Raw genomic sequence first — 27,437 nt, 5'->3', positions numbered from 1 at the left:
ACGGAGAAAGGAGGCGTTCCTGTTGAAATTTTGATCCGTCGCCTAGCTGAGTTTTTAATATAGTATGGATAGCAGCAGCTGAAAATTTTCCCCAAAGTTATGAACTTTTCCCATGCCATTCCGGTCTCCCTGTGGCGTGCCTGCGCAGTCGTGCAGGCAGGAAGGGGGTTGGGGCTACAAGCCCTGGAATGTGTTCATGTGCGCGTTCCCGACCTTGTCTGATCTTACTGCGCGCCAGATAGCCGCGGTAGCGCGCTGTGGTAAGACAGGTTTCTGTGTTTGGAGTGGGCACTGAGAAGGGAGAAAAGTGCTGCAGAGGGAAGAATGATGGCGGTCAGGAAATGACAAGTTTTGGAAGTGTAAATCGCGGACAGATCACTACGAGGGAGCACGGATCCAGTGCTCAGGCGGTAGAACTTGAGTAAAGGTAAGTTAACGACAACTTTCATTGTTGAACACTCTGTGGAAATTTCTCAGGTTCGACTCGATCTCTGAAACTTTTTGGCTAATTGCTCTAATGAAATGATCACCCATTGAGACATCGCCTTTCAGAAATAGCTTATGCTATCGAGTAGGTATTCTGCCGTTGGACACGACAGTTCTCGGTTTTACGAACCCTAATCTTGTTCAAACCACACTTTATTACTAACCGCTGAACAGTACCATTCGTTGACTCGCGCTTTGTGTGTAGAAACATTGTACATTGAAAAGGATGAGATCACGGATACAACTCTTAAAGATGAATCACTTTGAAGTTTCTCACGAATAAGTGGCTTGGCTGGGGGGACGGTTTTAATACTCCTTGTGACAGCTGCAGTTAACCACGTCTGACTAATTCGAAGAAGCACAGATTGATATTTTAGCATTGTTGGCTGTAACATATATCTGCTATTCTTTTGTAGATGACCGCCATCTGCCTTATTTGATGTAAATGGTAGAGAGCACCTCGTCAGGATCCATGCCATTGTATGATAAACGGACAAAAAGACCACTGTAACAGCTCGCGCCGATCGGGAAATACAGTTTTGTGGTTAAATCCAGTCAGATTGTGCAGCACTGTACCTGATTAGTACGTAAAAATGATTAAGACCGAGGGCAAAGGAGAGAGAGCGCTGAGGAGTGCGTCTCCCCACAGAAATGCTTACAAGTCCGATTTCCACGCTATCAAGTGCTCCTTTGATGGGACGAAGACGGACAGCGCCCCCAAGTCCTACGCGAACGGTTCTAGTGACACCCGAGAGGAGACGCGGGGCAGACCGTTTGGCAACCGGGTGAACAAAATAAAAAACATTTTCCTGCAAATGGACAGTCAGCAACAGGACAATCAGGAGACAAAGCCGGTTATAAAAACAGATGGATCTCAGAGCACACAGTCAAAACTTGGTGTAAGTGCGCAAAGATCTAGCGTGAGCAGTGCTGCAAGCCTGAACACTGCGGCAAGTCCAGAACCACAGGGGTCGGATAGAACCCCAAAAGGAGAGGATGGGGAGATCGACAAAGCCGCTTTGGCAGAGAAATTCTCAGTGACAAGAAAGCTCTTTGAGAGGGGTATCAAAGAGCAGTCCAGTTCTGTGGAGAAGCAGCCAAGGGGCAGGATGTCTGGACGGCACGGGAGTGCGTCAGAGGAATGCAAAGGTGGGAGGAGATCCATCGGGTCATCAGAAAGCAGCACCAGCGGTGTCAAAACCGAGCGAAGTCCAGTTTCTCCTCTCAGAGCCGGGTCAGATGGGAACATGGAGAGTGACGAGGTTAAACAGACTCAGAAGTTGTCACTGAATGCAGGTCCCATTTCCAGGAGGCTGGAGAACTTTATGGCAGAGAATGACTGTGGAGAATCCATAAGAACTACCTGCAAAGGTCCAGAGTCACCCTCTACATCACAGTCACTCAGCTCCACTGAGGGCCCCACGCCCACATCACCTTTAAGAGAAAAACCCACTTCTCCTTTAAGAGAAAAGAGTGCATCTCCTTTGAGAGACAAACCCACTCCAGGTAGCAACTTACCTTGGAAACCCACATCTCCAGTCACCAATGTGCCTTACAAAACAACCTCCACAATTAGTGGTTCATCTTCCAAACATCCAACCCCAGCTTCTGCATTGTTTTACAAACCAACACCCCCATCTCGTGGAAGCGCTAGTGAGCCCCTCTCTCCGACAGACCACAGCTTGCCCCACCTGTCCTCCTCAGCAAGCGATGGCTGTATCACAGCAAAGGCAAGCAGTGATGGGGTGAAACTCACCAGTCAGCCCCTGAGGGACCCAAAGCAACCTTCACTATTCACCACAGGGGTTTCCAACCAGGCTAAGACCTCAGAGGTTGCCAAGAAAGGGGGAGAAGGCCAAAATTTGGCCAAAACTGTACCCCAGGATAATTCACCCGACAGCACCCCCCCAAAGTTGGATGGTGTATCCGCGGGTATGGTGCGGGCAGAGCTGGTGGTGGTTCAGAACGAATCCTCAGAAAGTGAAGAAAACGAAGATGAGCGGCTCGACGACGCCGTTTTTGAGGAGTCAAAGGTCGAGGAGGACATCTGTGACGAGGAACCGGACAAAGTTCTTCTGAACAAGGAAGAAAAGGTCACAGAACAAGAGGAGGATGAAGGTGGGATGCAAGAGATGAAACACAGATGGATTGAGCCTTTAAGGGGCGAGACCAAGCCGTTGAAAAAAAGTGGATGTTATGATGAGGAAGAGGAGGAGAGTGAACAGGAACATCAGGGTGGTAGAAGACAGGCCTCTCCACTTTTCCATGGGATAGAAAATGCCGCATTTATAGACGATAAGGACACAGACCACCAGCAAGCTGAGGAAGAGGATGAGCATGGTGAAGATCAGCTCGAGGAAGACTACATGGAATTACCTGGTCTGTCTGAGGAGGACGAATCAGCACCCAGAGGGAAGGTCCGCTTCTCTACTGCACCAATACAGGTAAGTCGCACTGACCATAACCTCTAGTACTGGTAAACAGTGGATGAATCACCCTCCTAGCGCTACAGTAGGGTTTGGAGTTTCTGGGGGGGGGTTGTTGGTTTTGGGAATAATAAACCAAAAGGCACTGTTAAAATCTGCATATTAATGACTTCATAAGGGCTGCAGGGTCTTCAGCTGAAACATTGTAAGTCTTAATTGACTGACACAAGACCTCTCTGCTCCAGCGCAGACTTGTGGCATATTTTGCCCCAACTGGAAAAATGATGTTAGTATTTCTAAGCTGTTTTTCTGTTTCACTAATCACGCTGGTGTTATGCTCTTCAAATCCAGGCTCAGTTCCAAACTCTTGTTTGTGGGTTTTCACGTGTTTTGAGGTGGTGTGACTGTCTTCGCTGATGGAAACTTGGGGTTGGTTATTTTGGTGATGTGTGCACGAGATACAAAGCTGATGAAGACCAGCAGAGGGTAAAACATTGCTGTTCTGTAGCCGACACAGTCTCTGATGGCTCTACATAGTCTCAGATGGTTCCACACTGTCTCTGTGTCTAACAGACGCAGTTTCTGATGGTTCCACACTGTCTCTGTGTCTAACAGACGCAGTTTCTGATGGTTCCACACTGTCTCTGTGTCTAACAGACGCAGTTTCTGATGGTTCCACACTGTCTCTGTGTCTAACAGATGCAGTTTCTGATGGTTCTACACCGTCTCTGTGTCTAACAGACGCAGTTTCTGATGGTTCTACACCGTCTCTGTGTCTAACAGACGCAGTTTCTGATGGTACCACACTGTCTCTGTGTCTAACAGACGCAGTTTCTGATGGTTCTACACCGTCTCTGTGTCTAGCAGACGCAGTTTCTGATGGTTCCACACTGTCTCTGTGTCTTGTGACATTATTGTTGCTTTAGAACACTTCATTTTGAGATCTCAACACCCAATACAAACTCTATGCCAAGACAATCGGACATGTTTCTCTGTCTAACCCAGCCTGTTGCTGCAGAACCCCTCACACACACGTCTACACAGCGTTAATGATCCACACAAGTCTACATGCATTCAGCTGTAGAAAGTCTGAAAAGGCAGAACAACATTCATCACTGCCTTGCCTTGTGTTTGTGTTTGTTTCTCTCATCAGGTTTAACGCTCATGTCCAGTGCAGGACACTGGGAGAAACCCAGCCCTGCTGTCCTCTGTAGTTCTGCAGATGTGTTAAGGATCTATGAATGGAATGGGATTGATTGTCACGATGAGCACCGAGAGAGGACATAGAAACTAATCTAGGGTCAGGTGCAGAAAAGTTGCAGTCTCTGAAAACTAAAAGGCTTAAATGGTGGATCAGAATATAATTAGCCTAAATTAATCTCTGTTAATCTCAGTGTCAGGCCTTGAGGCAGGATTGCCAACTTAGTGAATCACTAATAAATCCATTTGGATACACTAATCAATTTGTCGGCAAGTTCTCCTTAGAAACGGAAAGTGTGCTGCTTTTGTTTGTGTGTGTTTGTGCTGGTTGATAATCAGGGACAGGAGCACAAGTTCAAGCGGCCCAGAGCGCTGATGCAACCCATCTGCCGCGCTAGCGTGTCGGAGCGCCTCTGACTGGGAAACAGTCTCCTTCAACCGCTGCTCCTGTCCCAGCAAGAGCTTCACACCGTGTGTGTGTGTGTGTGTGTGTGTGTGGTTTCTGCGTATACATTGTTTTTCATGCTTTGAATTTTTTCTGGTGAGCTGAAAGTGGAAGAGTCATGCTTGGAACCGATGCTGGTGATGGTATGACGTCTGAGGTCATGTTTCGCTCGCTCTCTGTTTGTATGCAAAGCATTTTGGTAAATATTTTGAACTATCATTTCCATTTATACCAGCAGAACAGAAAACATTTCAAAGACAGCTAAGATGCTGGCATGTCTGGAATTTGTCCATGTCTAGCATGTGGAGTGGATGGGAGCAGAGACACTGAGGATGGTATTTATCCAGAGGAGGAGTCAGTGTGGAAACGAAAGCCTGACATGAAATGACAAAGGAACATAAACAGATATTCACCTATGAACAGGTTCTAACCTGACATTTACTCAACCCACAAAACCTACAGCAACACACAAAAACACGGAGCAATGTTTGGTCTTGCAGTCCCCTCCTACACACAGAAACACACACACACTCTCTCTCTTTCTCTGACACACACACACACACACACACACACACACACACTCTCTCTTTCTCTGACACACACACACTCACACACACACACACACACTCTCTCTTTCTCTGACACACACACACTCACACACACACACACACACACACACATGCACAAGAGGGTAAATTAGCACACCCTCTCTTTCCCTTGCGCTCTCTCTCTCTCTCCCCCTCTCTCTCTGTTTCTCACTCTCTTGCGTACACGCACGTACACACACACGTACACACACACATGCACCATCGAGGAGGGTAAATCAGCAGACGCTCACTCGCTGTTCTCACAGGATAAACGGTGTTCATCTCCATTTTCTGTTGTCTGTTTTCTCCCCTGTCACCTTTCATGCCTTTCATCTGTCCAGCTCCCGTGATTCTCCTGCCTTTACATACGTGTTACGCTGCAGGTTCACACTGGCTGTGTTGGTGGCAGTGCCTGAGCATCGTATTGAGCTGATTGACATGCTTTTCAGGGTTTTCTGTGGTCACTTTACAGACTGTGTCCTGCCTCACTTACACACCACCCTTCACTGACTGGGTTCTCAGAACAACACTCTCACGGCAGAACTGACCCGATGATATGGCCACAAAAAACCCAGACCAAACCTTTCCACTTGGCCTCGTTTGGTTGGCTGCTGCCTTATCGAACTGAGGACTGTAATGGCCAGTAGTTTCTCTGAATGGCCAGTGAGTAATTGGTCTGTTAATTAGAAGTGTCCCCTGGTCTGAGGCAGTATCAGTGGACACAGTAGAGGTGAACTGTAGAGGTGTGTGTGTGTGCGTGTGTGTGTGTGTGTGTGTGTGTGTGTGTGTGTGTGTGTGTGTGTGTGTGTGTGTGTGTTAGTGAGGCAGTATCAGTGGATACAGTAGAGGTGTCCTGTAGAGGTGTGTGTGTGTGTGTGTGTGTGCGTGTGTTAGTGAGGCAGTATCAGTGGATACAGTAGAGGTGTCCTGTAGAGGTGTGTGTGTGTGTGTGTGTGTGTGTGTGTGTGTGTGTGTGTGTGTGTGTTAGTGAGGCAGTATCAGTGGATACAGTAGAGGTGAACTGTAGAGGTGTGTGTGTGTGTGCGTGTGTGTGTGTGTGTGTGTGTGTTAGTGAGGCAGTATCAGTGGATACAGTAGAGGTGAACTGTAGAGGTGTGTGTGTGTGTGTGTGTGTGTGCGTGTGTGTGTGTGTGTGTGTGTGTTAGTGAGGCAGTATCAGTGGACACAGTAGAGGTGTCCTGTAGAGGTGTGTGTGTGTGTGTGTGTGTGTGTGTGTGTGTGTGTGTGTGTGTGTGTGTGTTAGTGAGGGTCTATGAAAGGGAAAGAGCTTTGTTGTGCAGGTCATGTGACCGGTTACTGGATTGTGTCTTTTACGGTAACGTGAAGTCCGGTTCTGCTCAGGGGCTTGTCTGTGACAGAGAAAGTTTGTCTTCATAAACTTGTGACTGGTGTCTCTGCTGGTTATTTACCTGTACACATCCGTTGACCTAAACAGAGACTATTTGATATTCAAATAAGGAGGCCTGAGCGCAGGGGTGCACTGTGTTATTAATCCAAACATTCTGTTGGGTTTTCCTGACACGGGTCACAGTGGATTCTGACGGGCGACAGACTCGCATGTCACAAACAGACAAACACTTGTTAACGACTCCTTATGAAGCGTGACGTCATTGCATTGTGGTCGGACTGGGTGTTAATGGCCCAGTTTGTGGAGTGTCTCTCTCCCCACTGGTTTTTCTGAAAGGCGGTGTAAATGTCACACAGGCAGCTGTGTCAGCGTCGGAGGTAGTGCGTACTAAAGATATTCTATAACCCGCCACCAGTGGTGTGAAGCATCTACAAATAGCTATGTGCATTCTGTAAATGGATAAGGAGTTTAGCACATGTGTCAGGCAGTCAGGAGATGGAGCTTTGGCTTTGAACGATGATGCCTGTCATTCTGCTGCAGCTGTGCCGTGAAGAGTTCAATTTTGCATTGTGGAGAAAGGCTTGTTTTTCTAGGTGTTTCCTAATCGGCGGGAAAATAAGTGGTAACAGGACATATGAAACCAAAGTTGTCTCTCTCTGTCTCTGTCTCTCTCTCTGTCTCTCTCTTTCTCTGTCTCTCCCGCTGTCTCTCTCTCTCTCTTTCTCTCTTTCTTTCTTTCTCTCTCTCCCTCTGTCTCTGTCTCTGTGTCTCCCTCTGTCTCTGTCTCTCCCTCTGTCCCTGTCTCTCCCTCTGTTTCTGTCTCGCTCTCTCCCTCTGTTTCTGTCTCCCTCTCTGTCTCTGTCTCTGTGTCTCCCTCTGTTTCTGTCTCCCTCTCTGTCTCTGTCTCTGTGTCTCCCTCTGTCTCTGTCTCTGTCTCTCTCTCTGTCTCTGTCTTCGGAGGGTCTCCTCCCCACCTGCGACTCTCATTCACTTTCACATATGCTGCAGAGAATTATTTTTAGCAACGCGCCACAGCGAGAAAGGTTTGTTTTTCCTGATTACAGAATACAATTGTGGGAGTGTGTGTGTGTGTGTGTGTATGTGTATGTGTCTGTGCGCGTGCGTGCGTGCGTGTGTGTTTGTGTTTGTGTGTGTGTGTCTTATTTAGGGGTGATGACTGGGTGTCACTTGCCCTTCAGAGCAGGACAGATCACTTTATGGGCTGAGCAGTGTGGAGCATGCAGCATGTGTGAGGTGGACTCAGTGACACTGGTTTTTGGATGGATCTGTGGGGTCTCTCACAGATGGAACCGTGTGTTGGGTTGAACCAGTGCTCTCTGATTGGTTCCTGACTCTGTGATGTCAAATTTGAGCACTGTGGAGATTTCTGGGAAAAAAAAATGGTTTGGGGCATAAGTGACGTTCAGGGGTGAGGTCAGAGGTTAATGTTAGGGTACAGATATAGGTCTGCAGGGTTAGAGTGTAGGATTAAACTGTAGGGTAAGGATTAGTGTTAAACTGTAGGCGTAGGATTAGGGTTAGGTTGTAGGGTTAAGATTAGGGTTAAAACTATAGATTTAAGATAAGGGTTAAACTGTAGGGTAAGGATTAGTGTTCAACTGTAGATTTAGGATTAGGGTTAATCTGTGGGCATAGGATTAGGGTTAAACTGTATGGTCAGGATTAGGATTAGGAGTAGGATTAAACTTTAGGATTAGAGTTGGGCTGTGTGAATAGTTCAGTCAGTCAAACCTTAGAGCAGCTCTGACGCCACAAAAATCCAATGTGTGAAAACAGGGGAGTGTCTCCTCCTTCCTCTCTGTGTTTCCTGGGATGTTTGGAAAGGGGAGAAGGGTGGGGTAGGCCCAGTCATACATGTCTCTCTCTCTCTCTCTCTCTCTCTCTCTCTCTTTCTTTGTCTGTCTCTCTCTCTCTCTCTCTCTCTCTGTTTGTCTGTCTGTCTCTCTCTCTCTCTCTCTCTCTGTCTCTCTCTCTCTGTCTCTCTCTCTCTCTCTCTCTCTCTCTGTCTGTCTCTCTCTGTCTGTTTCTCTCTCTGTCTCTCTGTCTGTCTGTCTGTCTCTCTCTCTCTCTCTTTTCTCTGTTATTCTCTTCATTTCCTATCTGTGCTCTTTTCCTCTGCGCGTCGCCGGAATGTGTCAAACATGTTCTGCCCTCGTGCAGTTACCATGGCGACCTCGGCAAACTCTGGGCCTCTTTCCCAGGCACCTGGGCTGGCTTACACACAGCAGTTCTGTCTCCGCTGCTCAGTGCTCTAGCACACAGCGTCTGCCTGCGTCTGCTCTAGCACACAGCGTCTGCCTGCGTCTGCTCTAACACACAGCGTCTGCCTGCGTCTGCTCTAGCACACAGCGTCTGCCTGCGTCTGCTCTAGCACACAGCGTCTGCCTGCGTCTGCTCTAACACACAGCGTCTGCCTGCGTCTGCTCTAACACACAGCGTCTGCCTACGTCTGCTCTAGCACACAGCGTCTGCCTGCGTCTGCTCTAACACACAGCGTCTGCCTGCGTCTGCTCTAACACACAGCGTCTGCCTGCGTCTGCTCTAACACACAGCGCTAGATTCTCAGATCTGCCTGCGTCTGCTCTAACACACAGCGTCTGCCTGCGTCTGCTCTAACACACAGCGTCTGCCTGCGTCTGCTCTAACACACAGCGCTAGATTCTCAGATCTGCCTGCGTCTGCTCTAACACACAGCGTCTGCCTGCGTCTGCTCTAACACACAGGGCTAGATTCTCAGTAAAAGATCAGATCTGCTCTGTTATCTGGGTTTGATGGGATCCTGTTTTTTGAGTCTGGACACAAATGGAAAGTTTTTCTGGGCTGGCTGTGTGTGCAGGTCAGAGGGAGGCGCATTCGCTTTTGTCTGCCACCCACCTTTCTTTTCTTTTTTTCTTTTATAAACCAGTTTAACCTGTCTTTTCATTCACTCCTGCCCCATCAAAACACTAACCTACTTCCTTCACCTCTCCTATCTGGCTATGGGATTTTTTCCTGCCCCCCCTTTCCCTCTCTCTTTCTCTCTTTGTGTGTGTGTCTATGTGTGCGTCTGTGTGTTAGTGTATGTGTGTGTGTCTGTGTGTGCGTCTGTGTGTTAGTGTGTGTGTGTGTGTGTGTGTGTGTGTGTGTGTGTGTGTGTGTGTGTGTGTGCGCGCGCGTCTGTGTGTTAGTGTATGTCTGTGTGTGTCTGTGTGTGCGCGCGCGTCTGTGTGTTAGTGTATGTCTGTGTGTGTCTGTGTGTGCGTCTGTGTGTTAGTGTATGTGTGTGTGTCTGTGTGTGCGTCTGTGTGTTAGTGTATGTATGTGTGTGTGTGTGTGTGTGTGTGTGTGTGTCTGTCTGTCTTTGTAGAGCTAATGACCTGTTCCTATAGGGTGGCTCTGTTTTCTGTGTTAGTTCTCTGCTCTGTTTTCCTGCTGCAGATGAACCACTTCTCCTCACTCACTCACTCACTCACTCACTCATTTACTCACTCACTCACTCATTTACTCACTCACTCACTCACTCACTCATGTGCTCCTGCACACCGCTGTTTGCTGAGTGAGGAGAGGTGTGGGTGCGCGTGTGTGCGCACCCGCATGTGTGTATACATGTGGGTGCATATGAGAATGTGTGTGTCCACACACACGCGTGTGTGTGTGTATACATGTGGGTGCATATGAGAATGTGTGTGTCCACGTGTGTGTATGCATGTGGGTGCATATGAGAATGTGTGTGTCCACACACGTGTGTGTGGTAGAGCGTGTGTGTGTGTTTGTAGTACTGTAGTTGGTATGTTTGTAGTTAGATGGAAGCTTGTTTGGCTTGGCTTGGCGTGGGGAGAATGCAGGATCAGTAAAGAGAAACATGGAGTCTGTAGGGTGGTCATTTCTCACCCACAGATCACAGATGAGATTAATACTCCAGAGGAGACTGATGAAGAAGAAGAGGAGAAAGCCAGTCAGTGATGTGTCTATGAGACCGGAGTGTTCTGAGGACGCTGTAACTCTGGGTTGATCTCCGTAACCTTTCACAGACACAGTTTCCTCTGACGGAGTCAAAGCTGAGAGCTGACAGCATCACTTACCTGAGCTCAGACAGAGGGAAGTGTTTGTTCCGGAGTTGTAAACGGAGCTCCTGAAAAGGAGGAGTATCCGTGCTTTTCCTGGACTCATAAAGAGATAGATTTCTCCTTCTCTTTCTACACGACGGAGAGTGGAGCTCTAGCTCTGGACTGATTGGGTTTCGACAAAGAAAGGAACATTGTTCAGATGACTGAAGTCGTCCATAGCAACAGGAAAGTGAGACAATAAAAAGAGAGAGAGAGAGAGGGGCCAGGGATATGGACTGTGGCAGAGAGAGTGAGAGAGAGAAAGAGAAAGAGAGAGAGAGAGAGAGAGAGAAGCCAAGCCAAGCCAAGCATAACCACGGTGGCAGAGAGAGAGCGAGAGAGAGAGAGAAAGAGAGAGAGAGAGAGAGTAAGAGAGAAGCCAAGCCAAGCGTAACCACGGTGGCAGAGAGAGAGAGAGAGAGAGAGCACTGTGACACATCAGCGTTTCATGTGCCCAGCTCCTCTGTTCTGTCCCAAAGCACAGACGCTCTCACACTGAATGGCTTTTCAGTCTGGACTTTACAGCATCATTTTGTTGGCTCTACTGCTTTTAACTCATCGCTCCACTTCACTGACACACACACACACACACACAGAGAATGGGCACGTGACTCTGAAGTTCTCCTGAACTCATAAATCCTCTCCCACTCAGGACTTACTGCCCAGCGCTCATGGACCTTACACACTGCTCACCCTGCTGCTATGCTGGCTAAACTCAAAGAACAAAAAGCTTAGAAGGTTCTAGAAAGTCTTTGCTCGAGAGGGTATGGACAAGAGTGATTCAGCCATGCGACAAGCGGAGAAGATTAGTCGAACTGGTTTTTCACTGAAGGAGAGAGAGAGATGAATGGAATGAGGACAAGCCATAGACAAATACAGTTCTCTGCTGTAACACAAGGACACACCATTTGGTGTCCCCCTCTCGCTCCCTCTCTCTCTCTCTCCCCCCTCTCTCTCTCTGCCCATTGTGCAGTAGTCCTAAGACGTGTGAGTCATGGTTTGTAGAGAGATGAAGAGTGTGGGAGAGTGGGGTCGTGCTGCAGGATCTGGACTTTAGACTCAGAGTGGAAAAGTTTATGAAGTTACATCATGATTCTCAGAGCTTCCAAAAGAAGCCACTAATCCCATACTCTCTCTCTCATTTGGTCTCTCTCTCTCTCTCTCTCTCTCTCTCTCTTGCTCTCTCTCTCGCTCTCTCTCTCTCTCGCTCTCTCTCTCTCTCTCTTGCTCTCTCTCTCTCTCTCAGTAAGGTATGTTTTACCCGCTCCAAACATCTGGAGACCACTTGGTTGGATCACAACCTCAATGAACTCCAGTATAAAGAGAGGGTAATCCTGCCCAGTCAGTGAAGTGTGGAGCTGAATGAGGGGGAGATGGGTTTTGTCAGGACATAGACTACCCCAGTCAGCCAGTCCACTCAGGGTCCACTGAGCCTCACGGATAGAGCCGACGGTCACTGATTGGTCAGTCGGTTTGGACTATCTAAACCATCGGTCAGGGCATGCTGTTTGGAGACTGTGTGTGTGTGTGGGAGAGGGAGGGAGGGAAGCTGTCTTGTTTTATTTTACTAGCTCTAAATCTCACAGTCCAGCAGGAGAAACAGACAGAGCTGATAAGAGTGTAGTATGGAGTTGATTTGTTAAAGATGGAGAGTCATACAAACATGCTTTTTCTTGGCACATTAACACCCAATGGTACTGACACATCCAGAAAAGCCCTCCCACTGAATCTGAAGCCTATGATTGGTCTATTTCATGAGATCAGAGTTACAGATGGGGGAGGGATCACACTTTCCTTCAGACTTCTGTCAGCTACACCCAGCCATTTTTAATTGGTCTCTTAACTTTTCATGATCCAATAGAAAACAACTGACCCTTTATGAGATCCTGCCCATTGTACTCATTGGTTACTGTTGCTCCATGCAGTCAAACATTCAAATCCACAGTGTCCTGGAGCTGAGTGTGTTTTGTTTGGCAGCAGAAACGTTTGAAGTGAACTGAACACGCTGAAGAAAGTTTGCTGTGTTAGCTATGCCGCTCTGGTCATGTCATTACTGTAAATAAGTTTCATCGAACTCACTCACTTAACACAGCTTCCACCCGCTTTTAAAAGATACTTTTGAAGTAGCACTAATTGCAGAGTGAGTGAGTGAGTGAGTGAGTGTGTGTTTGTGTGTGAGAGAGAGAGAGAGAGAGAGAGAGAGTAGAGTGTGTGAGTGAGTAGAGTGTTGAGTGAGAGCAGGACCAGGCTCAGAACCTGTGGACTGAAAGACTGTGATGTTTCAGTGAAGCGTGACCCTTGACCTGTAGGTAGTTTGAGTAAACTCCGCTGTTGGAGGTTCATGAGTGGAGAGTTACAGAAACAGGAAATGGCTGCTTACTGCATTTGCAGGAATGGCACAAGAGTTTAATAACTGAAATTTAATTCTTCATTGGATTAATCAGTTTTATTCAAGCTGATCCTAGTGTGTGTAGTATGCAAACGTGCTTTGCTCAGTGTGTAAGTGTGTGTGTACAGTGTGTAAGTGTGTGTGTACAGTGTGTAAGTGTGTGTGTGCAGCGCCTAAGTGTGTGTGTACAGTGTGTAAGTGTGTGTGTGCAGTGTCTAAGCGTGTGTGTGCAGTGTGTAAGTGTGTGTGTGCAGCGTCTAGGCGTGTGCGTACAGTGTGTAAGTGTGTGTGTGTGCGCAGCATCTAAGCGTGTGTGCGCAGCATCTAAGCATGTGTGTGCAGCGTCTAAGCGTGTGTGTACAGTGTGTAAGTGTGTGTGTGTACAGTGTGTAAGCGTGTGCGTGCAGTATGTAAGTGTGTGTGCAGCGTCTAAGTGTGTGTGTACAGTGTGTAAGTGTGTGTGTGTGCAGCGTCTAAGCGTGTGCGTACAGTGTGTAAGTGTGTGTGTGCAGCGTGTAAGTGTGTGTGTGCAGCGTCTAAGTGTGTGTGTACAGTGTGTAAGTGTGTGTGTACAGTGTGTAAGTGTGTGTGTGCAGTGTGTAAGTGTGTGTGTGCAGCGTCTAAGTGTGTGTGTGCAGTGTGTAAGTGTGTGTGTGCAGCGTCTAAGCGTGTGCGTACAGTGTGTAAGTGTGTGTGTGCAGTGTGTAAGTGTGTGTGTACAGTGTGTAAGTGTGTGTGTGCAGCGCCTAAGTGTGTGTGTACAGTGTGTAAGTGTGTGTGTGCAGCGCCTAAGTGTGTGTGTGTACAGTGTGTAAGTGTGTGTGTGCAGCGTCTAAGTGTGTGTGTGCAGTGTGTAAGTGTGTGTGTGTGCAGTGTGTAAGTGTGTGTGTGCAGTGTGTAAGTGTGTGTGTGCAGTGTGTAAGTGTGTGTGTGCAGCGTCTAAGTGTGTGTGTACAGTGTGTAAGTGTGTGTGTACAGTGTGTAAGTGTGTGTGTGCAGTGTGTAAGTGTGTGTGTGCAGTGTGTAAGTGTGTGTGTGCAGCGTCTAAGTGTGCGTGTACAGTGTGTAAGTGTGTGTGTGCAGTGTGTAAGTGTGTGTGTGCAGCGTCTAAGTGTGTGTGTGCAGCGTCTAAGTGTGTGTGTACAGTGTGTAAGTGTGTGTGTACAGTGTGTAAGTGTGTGTGTGCAGTGTGTAAGTGTGTGTGTGCAGCGTCTAAGTGTGCGTGTACAGTGTGTAAGTGTGTGTGTGTGCAGCGTCTAAGTGTGTGTGTGCAGCGTGTAAGTGTGTGTGTGCAGCGTGTAAGTGTGTGTGTGCAGCGTCTAAGTGTGTGTGTGCAGTGTGTAAGTGTGTGTGTGCAGTGTGTGTGTGCAGCGTCTAAGTGTGTGTGTACAGTGTGTAAGTGTGTGTGTGTGCAGCGTCTAAGTGTGTGTGTGCAGCGTCTAAGTGTGTGTGTACAGCGTGTAAGTGTGTGTGTGTGCAGCGTCTAAGTGTGTGTGTACAGTGTGTAAGTGTGTGTGTGCAGCGTCTAAGCGTGTGTGTACAGTGTGTAAGTGTGTGTGTGCAGTGTGTAAGTGTGTGTGTGCAGCGTCTAAGTGTGTGTGTGCAGCGTCTAAGTGTGTGTGTGCAGCGTGTAAGTGTGTGTGTACAGTGTGTAAGTGTGTGTGTGCAGTGTGTAAGTGTGTGTGTACAGTGTGTGTGTGCAGCGTCTAAGCGTGTGTGTACAGTGTGTAAGTGTGTGTGTGCAGTGTGTAAGTGTGTGTGTGCAGTGTGTAAGTGTGTGTGTGCAGCGTCTAAGTGTGTGTGTACAGTGTGTAAGTGTGTGTGTGCAGTGTGTAAGTGTGTGTGTGCAGTGTGTAAGTGTGTGTGTGCAGCGTCTAAGCGTGTGTGCGCAGTGTGTAAGTGTGTGTGTGCAGCGTCTAAGTGTGTGCGTACAGTGTGTAAGTAGTTAAGTCTTTAAGTGTGTGTATGGATGTTTAATATTGTTAGTGTGTGGGGTCGGTTACAGGAAGCTGGTCCTAAATAGACTAACATTGTTTTGTCATGTTTTACAGTAATGAAAACTTGTCAAAATGGATTTCTTAAGTTACCCAACAACTTGTTTGGAACTCTGATCCTCCGATTCAGCTTTCCAGATGCTGGAGCACCAGCCCTTTCAGATGACTAAGAGAAGGCCGTTTATCTGACGGTCCCAGTTAGTGCTGATGGTGCTGTTTTGACTCGGGCAGGGCAGTCTATAATGTGTGTGGTGCTGTTTTGACCGGGGCGGGGCAGTCTATAATGTGTGTTGTGCTGTTTTGAGTGGGGCGGGGCAGTTTTTCTGGGGGCAGTCGTTGTGTGGTCAGACACTATGCTTAGAGGACTCTGCTCATGGCGGGGCCTAGGGTGTTTCAGAGGAAGGGTGGGACACTTGCTCACTGTCAACTGTTTATCATATTCCGCTCAGCGGACCAGCTATGAAGGCTGACCTCTGTTATGTTTTACAGTCATGGCTGGAACTGACAGCTTGACGTGACGAAATGAGTTTTTACTTGGAGTGTAACGGTTTTGTACCGAAAACGAAAACTGCAGTACTGTTGTCCTGGGACAGTTCACGGCATGTCAACCGCTGAGTGTGACCTCATGCCACACCAATACATATTCATAGTATAGGAGAACATTCAACACTGTTCGCGCTCTTGATAATTAAGAAAAATGTTAATCTAGCCTTCCTTTTCTTCTTCTTTTCATTTGTAACCGCGACAAAATATATGTCTCGTAGTTATCAAACAGTGCACATATGTTTTAACAGCACAGACGATTATAAAAGTTTAAATGCAAAACACATGGTGCCATAAATATTATGGGTTATACTAGAATAAATGAATCCACAAAACAAATAAAAAAAGATCTAATCCTCAGGCTTCTCAAAACGGGAACTTGTTTTCTCTTCTGTCAGAGTGGTCGTGTGTTGTTCTGAGAAAGCGCAGAGTGGTCGTGTGTTGTTCTGAGAAAGCGCAGAGTGGTCGTGTGCTGATCTGAGAAAGCGCAGAGTGGTCGTGTGTTGTTCTGAGAAAGCTCAGAGTGGTCGTGTGTTGTTCTGAGAAAGCGCAGAGTGGTCGTGTGCTGATCTGAGAAAGCGCAGAGTGGTCGTGTGTTGATCTGAGAAAGCGCAGAGTGGTCGGTCGTCATTCTGCAGGGGTTGTTTTTTGTTTTTGTTTTTGTTTATTATTTATTTCCCCTGCTGATACCATGCGATGAAGCGACAGTCCTGGGACTGAGGACCCTCTGGCCCTATACAAATGGCTGATGTGGTAGCACTTTGGTTTTGCCCTCACATAAGAGAATGGAAATCTAGCCTTCATTTTCTTGATGAAAAACTGTGAAAGGTACTGATGCTTAGATTTCTTCCACTCATTTTCATGGAGAAAAAGCCTGAAACTACCTGTTGCTCAAGTTCGGTTTAGATTTTAGTTCTTTTTTTCTAAAAGAGGAACCTTAATATAGAAGGTGCTGCAGATTTGTCATTACTTTTATGAAGTTTGTTCTTTTTATGTTAAATAAAATAGGTTTAAAGAGAAAGAAAAACCTTCGGTTTTGAATGGGTTCAATTTTCTTCCAACCCAAACCTTGATACAAACCAAATGATGGCCCAAAAACTGAGGTCCAAACTAAAGTGTAAATGGGCAGAACCGCTCCACCTGTGGCACTGAGGTGTGACCTTAACCGTGGGATTATTCATTACTGTACAGAGACAATGTGACATGCCAGCCAAGTGATAATTATCCTGATGTATTCACACACACACACACACACACACACACACACACACACACACACACACACATATCCTGGACTCCTCTGTGATGAAGAGCTCTCTCCTCTTCAGTGACATCAGGAACGGTGTCAGTCTGAATGAGGGCTCCCGACCTGTCTGAATAGTTCCATGCTTCATCGGCTGTGTTTCGTCTAAACGTTTTATGGAACACGGTCATGTTCTCTGTCCTAAAGAAGACAGTGGCTCTGTTTCCAAAGTAAGGGGAAGATAAACCCTGGGTCCCTCCAGGGGTCTCTGTTCATATTCCACGCAATGTAATTACAGGTCTTAGTTAAACCCGGCTCCCAGAAAACTGTAGTTGTATTGTCATTTTGAGTGGTTTAATATAGAGAATGATCAAATGCCACAATATCAAACAGTCATTTAACCAAGTCTGGAGTGAGGTCACGTTCCAACGAAATTACTGACTCTGACTCTAGTATGTGTGTTTGTGTGTGTGTGTGTGTGTGTGTGTGTGTTACAGGTGTTCAGCACATACTCAAACGAGGACTATGACCGGCGTAACGATGATGTGGATCCAGTGGCAGCGTCTGCTGAGTATGAGCTGGAGAAACGGGTGGAGAAGATGGATGTGTTTCCGGTGGAGATGGAGAAAGGTTGGTCTGTCTTTCTCCGCAGCCCTGTTCTCTGTATCTCTCTCCCCTTCCCTCTGCTGATCTGCCCCTCTGCTCCTTCCCGTCAGCAGGAGATAACGGCCTGGGTATTAGTATTATTGGAATGGGAGTTGGCGCTGACCAGGGACTGGAGAAACTGGGAATCTTTGTAAAAACCGTCACAGAAGGGGGAGCAGCGGAGAGAGATGGCAGGTAAGATGTTGAACCTTCTTCAGGGGTGAGATTTGTTGGGTTTACAGACTCTTCAGGCTTCTCTCCCATGAGCAGCACCTCAGTCCACGTGGCATGTCCCCTCCTGCTCTTCCCAACCAAACCCTCTGGTTCTCTCTGCTGCCCCATCTCCAGCACTACACATGTCTCTGGTCCCAGTGCTGGTTTCTAAACAGGCAGATGTATTTATAACCTTTTAAATGCTCTGGAGAAAAAAAAAGAACAACTCGTCTTCCCAGGGAAGTGAGTCCTCTGCTCTCTGCTGCCAACTGTTAAAAAAAAACAAAGACGTGTTTCTGTGAAGTTTTCTGTGCTGTGTGGAGAGCGCTGAGACGGAACCACCACGCCGATGGCCCCCAGGGACCCTTACGCTGCTGGTTATGGTGACTGTGTGATCTTGTCGGCAGGATCCAGGTGAACGACCAGATCGTGGAGGTGGACGGTGTCAGTCTGGTAGGCGTCACTCAGCTGTTTGCTGCCACAGTGCTGAAGAACACAAAGGGCAAAGTCAGGTGAGCTCTTTCTCTCTCTCTCTCTCTCTCTGGCCACAGAGATGAAAAAGGAGCTACCTTATCGCTCCTACTCCTGGGTGTGTCAGTGAACACTCATTAACTCATTACTTTTAGTTTCCTAAAATACTTTGGCAGCAGAATAGGTCCTTAACTGGCCTTTATTTTAAAAGTGAAGTCATGATTCAGTCTCCGTTTGTATTACGACACTGAGTCTCTCTGTATAGCTGACTGTTAATAATTGACCGCATGCAAATCAAACACTCGCCTACATATCCTCACTCACAGCCAACAACCCCACAGTTGGTTCACCTCTTCCCTGACGCAGACAGAGAGCAATGTGTCTGTGTGTGAGGAGGAAAAGCTGATCATTGTGGGGCTTTTTTTCCCTCCCCGTCCTGCAGTTTCCTGATTGGGCGGGAGAAGCCGGGCACTCAGAGTGAGGTGGCGCGTCTGATCAGCGAGACGCTGGAGCAGGAGAGGAACCAACAGCAGCAGCTGGACGACCCGTATGAACCATCGACCGAGGAGGTGGGTGTCAGGAGCCGGGCCCCAGGGTGGAGGAGGGCGTCAGGGGGCTGGGCCCCAGGGTGGAGGAGGGCGTCAGGGGGCCTGGACTGGGGAGGGGGCAGATGGGGTAGGCCATGAGAGGGCTCAGTGTGAATCATCCCGCGTGTGAGACAAGCCGGCACTGGCTTGATTTGAGTGGTGCCAGAAACTTCAGGGATACTGCTGTTTGTAGATGAGTAAAGTTTCTGTTTGGCTGTCTGATGAAAAGAGAGGACAGTAGGGGTTAGTGTTAGAGACATGTGTCTGATGAAAAGAGAGGACAGTAGGGGTTAGTGTTAGAGACATGTGTCTGATGAAAAGAGAGGACAGTAGGGGTTAGTGTTAGAGACATGTGTCTGATGAAAAGAGAGGACAGTAGGGGTTAGTGTTAGAGACATGTGTCTGATGAAAAGAGAGGACAGTAGGGGTTAGTGTTAGAGACATGTGTCTGATTAAAAGAGAGGACAGTAGGGGTTAGTGTTAGAGACATGTGTCTGATGAAAAGAGAGGACAGTAGGGGTTAGTGTTAGAGACATGTGTCTGATGAAAAGAGAGGACAGTAGGGGTTAGTGTTAGAGACATGTGTCTGATTAAAAGAGAGGACAGTAGGGGTTAGTGTTAGAGACATGTGTCTGATTAAAAGAGAGGACAGTAGGGGTTAGTGTTAGAGACATGTGTCTGATTAAAAGAGAGGACAGTAGGGGTTAGTGTTAGAGACATGTGTCTGATGAAAAGAGAGGACAGTAGGGGTTAGTGTTAGATTCAAATGTGGCCAAATCTCAAAGAAAGGTCTAGAACCTTCACATGGTAATATAGTTAGATATCTTTAGGCAGGAGTGTTTACACCATGAGGAGCTGACCACGGGTTCACTGCCTTAACACAGCCCTGTTGAGCGCAGTAATGTTGAGTGAGGAGGGAGGTGGAGCTCAGTGCTGAGTGATGTGTGTGTGTGTGTGTGTGTGTGTTTGTGTGTGTGTGTGTTTGGTGGAGTAGCATGGTGAGAAGGTTCTTCCTGTTGAGTCAGTGTGTGTGGGCAGAGGGCCAGGGTGTCACCTTCTGATGTTATATGACTGTGTGACTGGTGCTATATGACTGTGTGACTGGTGCTGTATGACTGTGTGACTGGTGCTGTATGACTGTATGACTGGTGCTATATGACTGAGTGACTGGTGCTGTATGACTGTATGACTGGTGCTGTATGACTGTGTGACTGGTGCTGTATGACTGTGTGACTGGTGCTGTATGACTGAGTGACTGGTGCTGTATGACTGTGTGACTGGTGCTATATGACTGAGTGACTGGTGCTATATGACTGTATGACTGGTGCTGTATGACTGTGTGACTGGTGCTGTATGACTGAGTGACTGGTGCTGTATGACTGTGTGACTGGTGCTATATGACTGTATGACTGGTGCTGTATGACTGGTGCTGTATGACTGAGTGACTGGTGCTGTATGACTGAGTGACTGGTGCTGTATGACTGTGTGACTGGTGCTATATGACTGTATGACTGGTGCTGTATGACTGGTGCTGTATGACTGTGTGACTGGTGCTATATGACTGAATGACTGGTGCTATATGACTGAATGACTGGTGCTGTATGACTGTGTGACTGATGTGTGACTCTTTCAGGACGAGCATTACGAGGAGGAGGAAGAGGAGGAGGAGGAAGAGGAGCGTGTCCTGGGCTCCAGTTTCAGTGGAAAGGAGATTTTTGACTTGCCGGAGAGCGAGGGAATGTTTCTGCCATCAAACATGGACTCCTCCCAGCTCAGTTTCCGATTTAAAGAGGTTAGTGCGAAGTGTCCACATGGTTGCCAGAGATTAGGTTTTACTAGAGATTACACTTTACCATGGGTTACGCTTTACCAGAGATTAGGTTTTACTAGAGATTACACTTTACCACGGGTTACGCTTTACCAGAGATTAGGTTTTACTAGAGATTACACTTTACCACGGGTTACGCTTTACCAGAGATTAGGCTTTACTAGAGATTACACTTTACCACGGGTTACGCTTTACCAGAGATTAGGTTTTACTAGAGATTACACTTTACCACGGGTTACGCTTTACCAGAGATTAGGTTTTACTAGAGATTACACTTTACCATGGGTTACGCTTTACCAGAGATTAGGTTTTACTAGAGATTACACTTTACCACGGGTTACGCTTTACCAGAGATTAGGTTTTACTAGAGATTACACTTTACCACGGGTTACGCTTCACCAGAGATTAGGCTTTACTAGAGATTACACTTTACCATGGGTTACGCTTTAGCAGAGATTAGGTTTTACCAGAGATTATACTTTACCACGGGTTATGCTTTACCACAGATTACACTTTACCATGGGTGACACTTACTGGCCTCACCTCTGCTGAGCTGCCAAGATTCTCTTATCAATAGTTTGACTTTTTTTTACACCATATATGAGACATTTAGCTGGGTATTGGGTTAAATAAGAAAGAGTTAATCTGAGACATCCCCAGTGTGCACAGCTGGCTCAGAGAAAACATGACTTGCACATATGCTGTGCTTTCCTGACTGTGTCAGCAACTTTATTCTTATCTCTCTGTTGTGTTTCAGCTCCAGATCAAACACAGCACGGCCACAGCTGAGATCAGCCAGCTTAAAGAAAAGGTACATTTATTTTATCTTTCATTTCCTCTGCCGCACACTATCAGATACCCTGCTTTAGTTACTGGAATGAGCAGGGAAGTTCTGAGTATGGATAAGGACTGACTTCTGAGTACTGGTATATGCATGTGGAGAATGAATGGTGTTTGTTTTGAACATTATACTGTTCAGAATCAAATGTCAGGGTTTTAACGCAGTCCCTTCAGTCCTTTAAACAGAGGAAAACATAATAGACAAATTCTAGCCCATGCTTTATGTAAGAGATATGATTTTACTGATTACAGATTTTCACACTTTTTTTCTATTTTGTATGTGCAAATGAATCACCGTACCAGAAGTCCATATAATTTTTTAATCGGTGTAACCAAATATTTAATACGTAGAGGAGCCTCATTAGACTAGGCCATAGGAGAATGGTCATAGAGAGGTAGTGATGTGTGTAAGTGTCTGAGGAGGAGTTTAAAGGGACAGCTCCTCCATGTGGAGTGACACTCTGTGTTGTGCAGCTGAAGGAGTCAGAGGAGGAGCGTGCGGCGTGGACATTGAAGGAGGCGCAGCTAGAGAAGTGTGTGCAGGAAAACGCGGAGAAGATCCTGCAGATGGAGAAGAGCTGGCTGGAGGCGCAGGCTCTGTGTAAAACCCTGACGGAGCAGCTGGGGGAGGCGCAGGAGCAGAACGAGAGCCTGGAGAAAAAATACAGCAAAGCCAAAAAACTCCTCAAGGAGTTCCAGCAGGCGTAAGTACCCTCAGGCCAAAACTGACCCGGAATAAAACACCATCAGTGACCGGGCAGGGTTGTCCTGCTGGTGTGTTAGTGGTGAATATTCTCTCCTGCAGTTTTGTGTGTATGTGAATTAAAATGCTGTTGTACGTGTCTGACCTAAGCTGTGTGGTTTCTGCAGAGAGAGTGACTTTGAGAAGAGAGAGGAGGAGCTGAGGAAAGTTTATGATGAGAAGGAGAGTTGGTATAAAACTCAGCTGGACAGTCTACAGGAGAGGGTAAGCACAGAGACACATCCTCACTCCGTCAGCACAGAGACAGAGAGTTCACCTCAGAAACAGGAGAAGATAAACAGACCCCCCACCCCCCCCCGTGTCTCTCTCTCCCTGTTTCTCTCTGTCTGTCTCTGTGTCTGTTTAGGTATCAAAGTTGGAGTCCATGTCTGTCTGTGGTGGAGGAGGTGATCAGAACTCTGTAGAAGAGGGACGGGGAACAGGCCAGGAACCTGCCGACTCCAGCAGAGACTCACTGTCAGCAGACACCTCTGTCCAGGGTAACTGTCTCTGTAGAGACTCACTGTCAGCAGACACCTCTGTCCAGGGTAACTGTCTCCATAGAGACTCACTGTCAGCAGACACCTCTGTCCAGGGTAACTGTCTCCATAGAGACTCACTGTCAGCAGACACCTCTGTCCAGGGTAACTGTCTCTGTAGAGACTCACTGTCAGCAGACACCTCTGTCCAGGGTAACTGTCTCCACAGAGAGTCAGTGTCAGCAGACACCTCTGTCCAGGGTAACTGTCTCCACAGAGAGTCAGTGTCAGCAGACACTTCTGTCCAGGGTAACTGTCTCTGTAGAAACGTGTGTCGGTGGTAGTGTGGAAGTCCTCTGTGGGTATGCCTGGATATGTCTAGAGTATAATCAGACAGATTTAAACAGATTTAAACCTGAGATCTGTGTATGAGATCTTTCTGTTACTAATTACTAATTTAACTGTAATTAAGCATTAGAAATCATTAAACGTTAATTAAATGCTGATTAAAAATAATGAGGATTACTTTCACTAATCCCTTTGTTAAATGTTAAGTCTGTGGGCAGATTTCATATGTTTGTAGCGCTGGATTTGGTGTCATTGTGTCATTAAAACTCTCTGTGTTTTGGTTCAAACTCCTACACACCCAGAGTTTCTGCGTCACTTGTGGAGTTAGTCATAGACTGACTGAGAGACCAGTCACACCTTACAGCCCTCTCTCAGCACACATTCCTGTTTAGCCCTCCAATATGTAACCCAGGGCTCACTTAGCAACTTCATCCTGTTCTAGACTCTAACCTTACCTCTCCATTCATCATGTTCTAGACTCTAACCTTACCTCTCCATTCATCCTGTTCTAGACTCTAACCGTACCTCTCCATTCATCCTGTTCTAGACTCTAACCTTACCTCTCCATTCATCCTGTTCTAGACTCTAACCGTACCTCTCCATTCATCATGTTCTAGACTCTAACCGTACCTCTCCATTCATCCTGTTCTAGACTCTAACCGTACCTCTCCATTCATCCTGTTCTAGACTCTAACCTTACCTCTCCATTCATCCTGTTCTAGACTCTAACCGTACCTCTCCATTCATCCTGTTCTAGACTCTAACCTTACCTCTCCATTCATCATGTTCTAGACTCTAACCGTACCTCTCCATTCATCATGTTCTAGACTCTAACCGTACCTCTCCATTCATCCTGTTCTAGACTCTAACCGTACCTCTCCATTCATCCTGTTCTAGACTCTAACCGTACCTCTCCATTCATCCTGTTCTAGACTCTAACCTTACCTCTCCATTCATCATGTTCTAGACTCTAACCGTACCTCTCCATTCATCCTGTTCTAGACTCTAACCTTACCTCTCCATTCATCCTGTTCTAGACTCTAACCTTACCTCTCCATTCATCCTGTTCTAGACTCTAACCGTACCTCTCCATTCATCCTGTTCTAGACTCTAACCTTACCTCTCCATTCATCCTGTTCTAGACTCTAACCTTACCTCTCCATTCATCCTGTTCTAGACTCTAACCTTACCTCTCCATTCAGTGGCTAGTTTGGCTTTATTTGTGTCAGTACAGCACAGAGAGAAACTGGTGTGTGGGACAGTGGCTCTATAGAACTGAGAGAAAGACAGACAGCAGCCCTGGTCTGGTGATGTGTTATATAGCCCTGGTGTAGTGTTAGGTTAGGCTGGTCTGGTGAAGTGTTATAAAGCCCTGGTGTGTTAGGTTAGGCTGGTCTGGTGAAGTGTTATATAGCCCTGGTGTAGTGTTAGGTTAGTCTGGTCTGGTGATGTGTTATAAAGCCCTGGTGTGTTAGGTTAGGCTGGTCTGGTGATGCGTAATAAAGCCCTGGTGTGTTAGGTTAGTCTGGTAAAACTGCACTGTGATAGAGCAGATCTGATTGACAGTGACTGTGTTGTAATATAGCCCTGGTGTAGTGTTAGGTTAGTCTGGTAAAACTGCACTGTGATAGAGCAGATCTGATTGACAGTGACTGTGTTGTAATATAGCCCTGGTGTGTTAGGTTAGTCTGGTAAAGCTGCACTGTGATACAGCAGATTTGATTGACAGTGACTGTGTTGGCCAGTTGCAGACTGGAGCGACCTGGGGCTTGAGACGGAGAGACTGGACACCAGTGCCCATCGTTCCAAAGCTTTACTGGCCCAGAAGGCCAAGCGGCAGCTCCCATCCCGTAGCAGGCTGAGGGAGATGCTGGGCAGCCCTGCATGCCACCCACAGGTCAGACATTTAGTCTTCACCACCCAGATGACCTCATCCTCTGAGGGCCAATACAAATGCACATAACTCATTTCACATGTAATTTGCACACATTATAGAGCTACATCGTAAATTATATTGTATTCTATTTTTTTTTTATCTTTATCCAGTAGCATGGTAATTCTTGTGTATTGTATATTGTAGTCTTTGTATATTGTAAGCACGGTGTTTCTTACCTACCTGATACTGTGTTTTAGCACTGCAATTTCCCCTTAGGGATTAACAAAGTAATCTATCTATCTATCTATCTATCTATCTATCTATCTATCTATCTATCTATCTATCTGTCTATCTGTCTGTCTGTCTGTCTGGCTATCTATCTACTCATCCTCACATTCAGAAAGTGACTCACATAATGAATATACACAGTAAAAAATAAAAGTCTGATCAGTTTGTTTTTTTTTTAATAATTTTCTCTGTCATCAGGATGATGGTGATGAGGATGAGGAAGAGGAGGAGGAAGGCTCTCAGAACCCAGAGCCTCCAAGGATACGGAGGCCGTCCGTCCAGGAGAGTCTGTCTCTGCCCGTCCCAATTTCGCCCCCGGCCAGTGAGAAGAAGCGCAGCCTCTCCGGGCTGGGGAGTAGTCCACCCTGCTCCTCACCTGAGAGACAGACAAGCAACGTGGAGAACGCAGAGAGCTCCGGCCTGCCCGCACCCAAAGACACCTCCTCTCCACCGCCACAGACAGTCCTCCTGAGAAACGCCAAGAAGAGGGAGTCCAAGGGAAAAGGCAAGGAGGGCAAAGGTGAGCTTGGCTGCAGACAGACTGACAGCTGAGTGATATGGCTTGTGTTTGACTGTGTGGTATCAGCTGCAGAAGGTCTTTGTGGCCCGTGTACATGGTACTGATTCTCCATTCTCTTTATTTTAGATGAATCCAGTGAGGTGTCGCCAACAGGAAAACCCAAAAGAAGATTTCCAGACTTTGGGTAGGTTTTGTGAATTGAACAGTTTACTGTACACTGTTACATGGTTAATGAAACAATCTGAAAACTAGAGTATTTCTCTCTTTCAGCGGGCTTCGCAAGTCTGGGGGCAAAGGCAAGAAACATGACAAAGAGGCCACACGCGCATCCCTGGACAGCAGGTAACTGTTAGCTTATGCTAAATAAGTAAGACAAGAGATTTGTCATTGAATCTTCATGCACTGTGCTATTCGAGGTAAGTTAGCAAATATTGTGCTAATGACTTTAGCATGTCTGACACAGTGGGTAAATGACAGCCCAGAGTTTGGTCAAGTTAATGGACTCTGTTAAGATAGTTGGTAAATCTAATGCATTCTGTTTGGCTAACACACTCTGTGCTAACATAGTTTGTTAATCTGTTACACTGTGTTAACACAGTCTGTTAATCTAGTACATTCAGTGCTTGGCTAAAAGGCTGTGTTAATTCAATCTATGAGGCTAGTATTAGTAGACTATGAGTTAGCATAGCATGCTGGGCTAATGTATTTAATATAGCCTGCTAGGCCAGTGTACTATAATTTACTGCAGTCTCTTAGGCTAGTGTACTATAATTTACTACAGTCTGTTTGGCGAGTGCACTATAATTTACTGCAGTCTGTTAGGCTAGTGTACTATAATTTACTACAGTGTGTTAGGCTAGTGTACTATAATTTACTACAGTCTGTTAGGCTAGTGTACTATAATTTTCTACAGTGTGTTAGGTTAGTGTACTATAATTTACTACAGTCTGTTAGGTTAGTGTACTATAATTTACTACAGTTTGTTAAGATAGTGTACTATAATTTACTACAGTGTGTTAGGTTAATGTACTATAATTTACTACAGCCTGTTAGGTTAGTGTATAGCTATAACTTATTACAGTGTGTTAGGCTAATGGAGGCTATGTTAAGTGAATAAAACCTGTTTAGTGCAGTTTTAAAAGCTAATGGAGCAGGTATGCCGTACACCCTGTGTTGAAATAATAATTATTCACTCTTGTTGTTCTGCTGTGATTCTATGTAGTGCTTTGTTTTCAGTGTTGCCTAAATGACTGTCTAAATGAGATATTTCAGTAGTCTTTTCTTCCCTGTGTCTAGAGGGTCAAGGGACCTGCTAGAGGAATCGGGGGCAAGTGTGTCCCCCTCTGAGTCTGTAAGCTCCATACCTACCTGCATGCCCTTCTCCTGGTTTGGCGATAAAGATCGAGACCGCGATAAAGACCAAACCTCATCCTCCAGCAGTCTGCCGTACACTGCCACCGAGGCGGGAAACCAGAGCCATGAGCGCAAGAACAAGGTAAAGAGAACCGCCGCTACGTTCTCACGCACACCATACTCCACTATGATAATAAACACAGTACAACTCAGCCCCCCTCCGCTGTAGACCAGTACACCAGTTCTCTGCCTCCTCTGAGGGGGGGGGAGCGGACGATATTTAAAGAAACCGGTTCCTCTCTCGCTGAAGGCATGTGTTCTTTAGCTATTCTGAATCCTTTGTTGCATAATTTGCAGTTTGAAAGGCTGGGTTGAGTGTACAGAGCCAGTGAGGAGCAGAACATAAAGGAGTGGTGAGGTTTTTTTTTCCCCTGTGTGGAGGCCTGATGTGGCCATACA

At 46.7% G+C, this 27,437-nt stretch overlaps 1 protein-coding gene across 1 annotated transcript in view; it reads left to right on the top strand.

The window, feature by feature from the left end:
• The first annotated feature begins 315 nt into the window (after nucleotides 1-315).
• Nucleotides 316-27,437, top strand: part of ppp1r9ala (protein phosphatase 1 regulatory subunit 9A-like A) — a 30,644-nt gene continuing 3,522 nt past the window's right edge. Inside the window, exons 1-16 of the mRNA XM_030786516.1 lie at nucleotides 316-427; nucleotides 903-2,930; nucleotides 17,286-17,418; nucleotides 17,508-17,628; nucleotides 18,054-18,158; nucleotides 18,560-18,686; nucleotides 20,338-20,496; nucleotides 21,290-21,343; nucleotides 21,847-22,076; nucleotides 22,243-22,339; nucleotides 22,482-22,902; nucleotides 24,687-24,838; nucleotides 25,304-25,625; nucleotides 25,752-25,809; nucleotides 25,896-25,967; nucleotides 26,922-27,120. Of these exons, the coding sequence (XP_030642376.1) occupies nucleotides 1,080-2,930; nucleotides 17,286-17,418; nucleotides 17,508-17,628; nucleotides 18,054-18,158; nucleotides 18,560-18,686; nucleotides 20,338-20,496; nucleotides 21,290-21,343; nucleotides 21,847-22,076; nucleotides 22,243-22,339; nucleotides 22,482-22,902; nucleotides 24,687-24,838; nucleotides 25,304-25,625; nucleotides 25,752-25,809; nucleotides 25,896-25,967; nucleotides 26,922-27,120 (4,101 nt within the window). The 5' untranslated portion in view covers nucleotides 316-427; nucleotides 903-1,079. The remainder of the gene's footprint in view (nucleotides 428-902; nucleotides 2,931-17,285; nucleotides 17,419-17,507; nucleotides 17,629-18,053; nucleotides 18,159-18,559; nucleotides 18,687-20,337; nucleotides 20,497-21,289; nucleotides 21,344-21,846; nucleotides 22,077-22,242; nucleotides 22,340-22,481; nucleotides 22,903-24,686; nucleotides 24,839-25,303; nucleotides 25,626-25,751; nucleotides 25,810-25,895; nucleotides 25,968-26,921; nucleotides 27,121-27,437) is intronic.

Source organism: Chanos chanos, chromosome 10, assembly GCF_902362185.1.
Source record: "Chanos chanos chromosome 10, fChaCha1.1, whole genome shotgun sequence".
Taxonomy (NCBI): Eukaryota; Metazoa; Chordata; class Actinopteri; order Gonorynchiformes; family Chanidae; genus Chanos; species Chanos chanos.
Note: the sequence above shows the minus strand (reverse complement) of the source record. Positions and strands in the feature narration are given on the sequence as shown.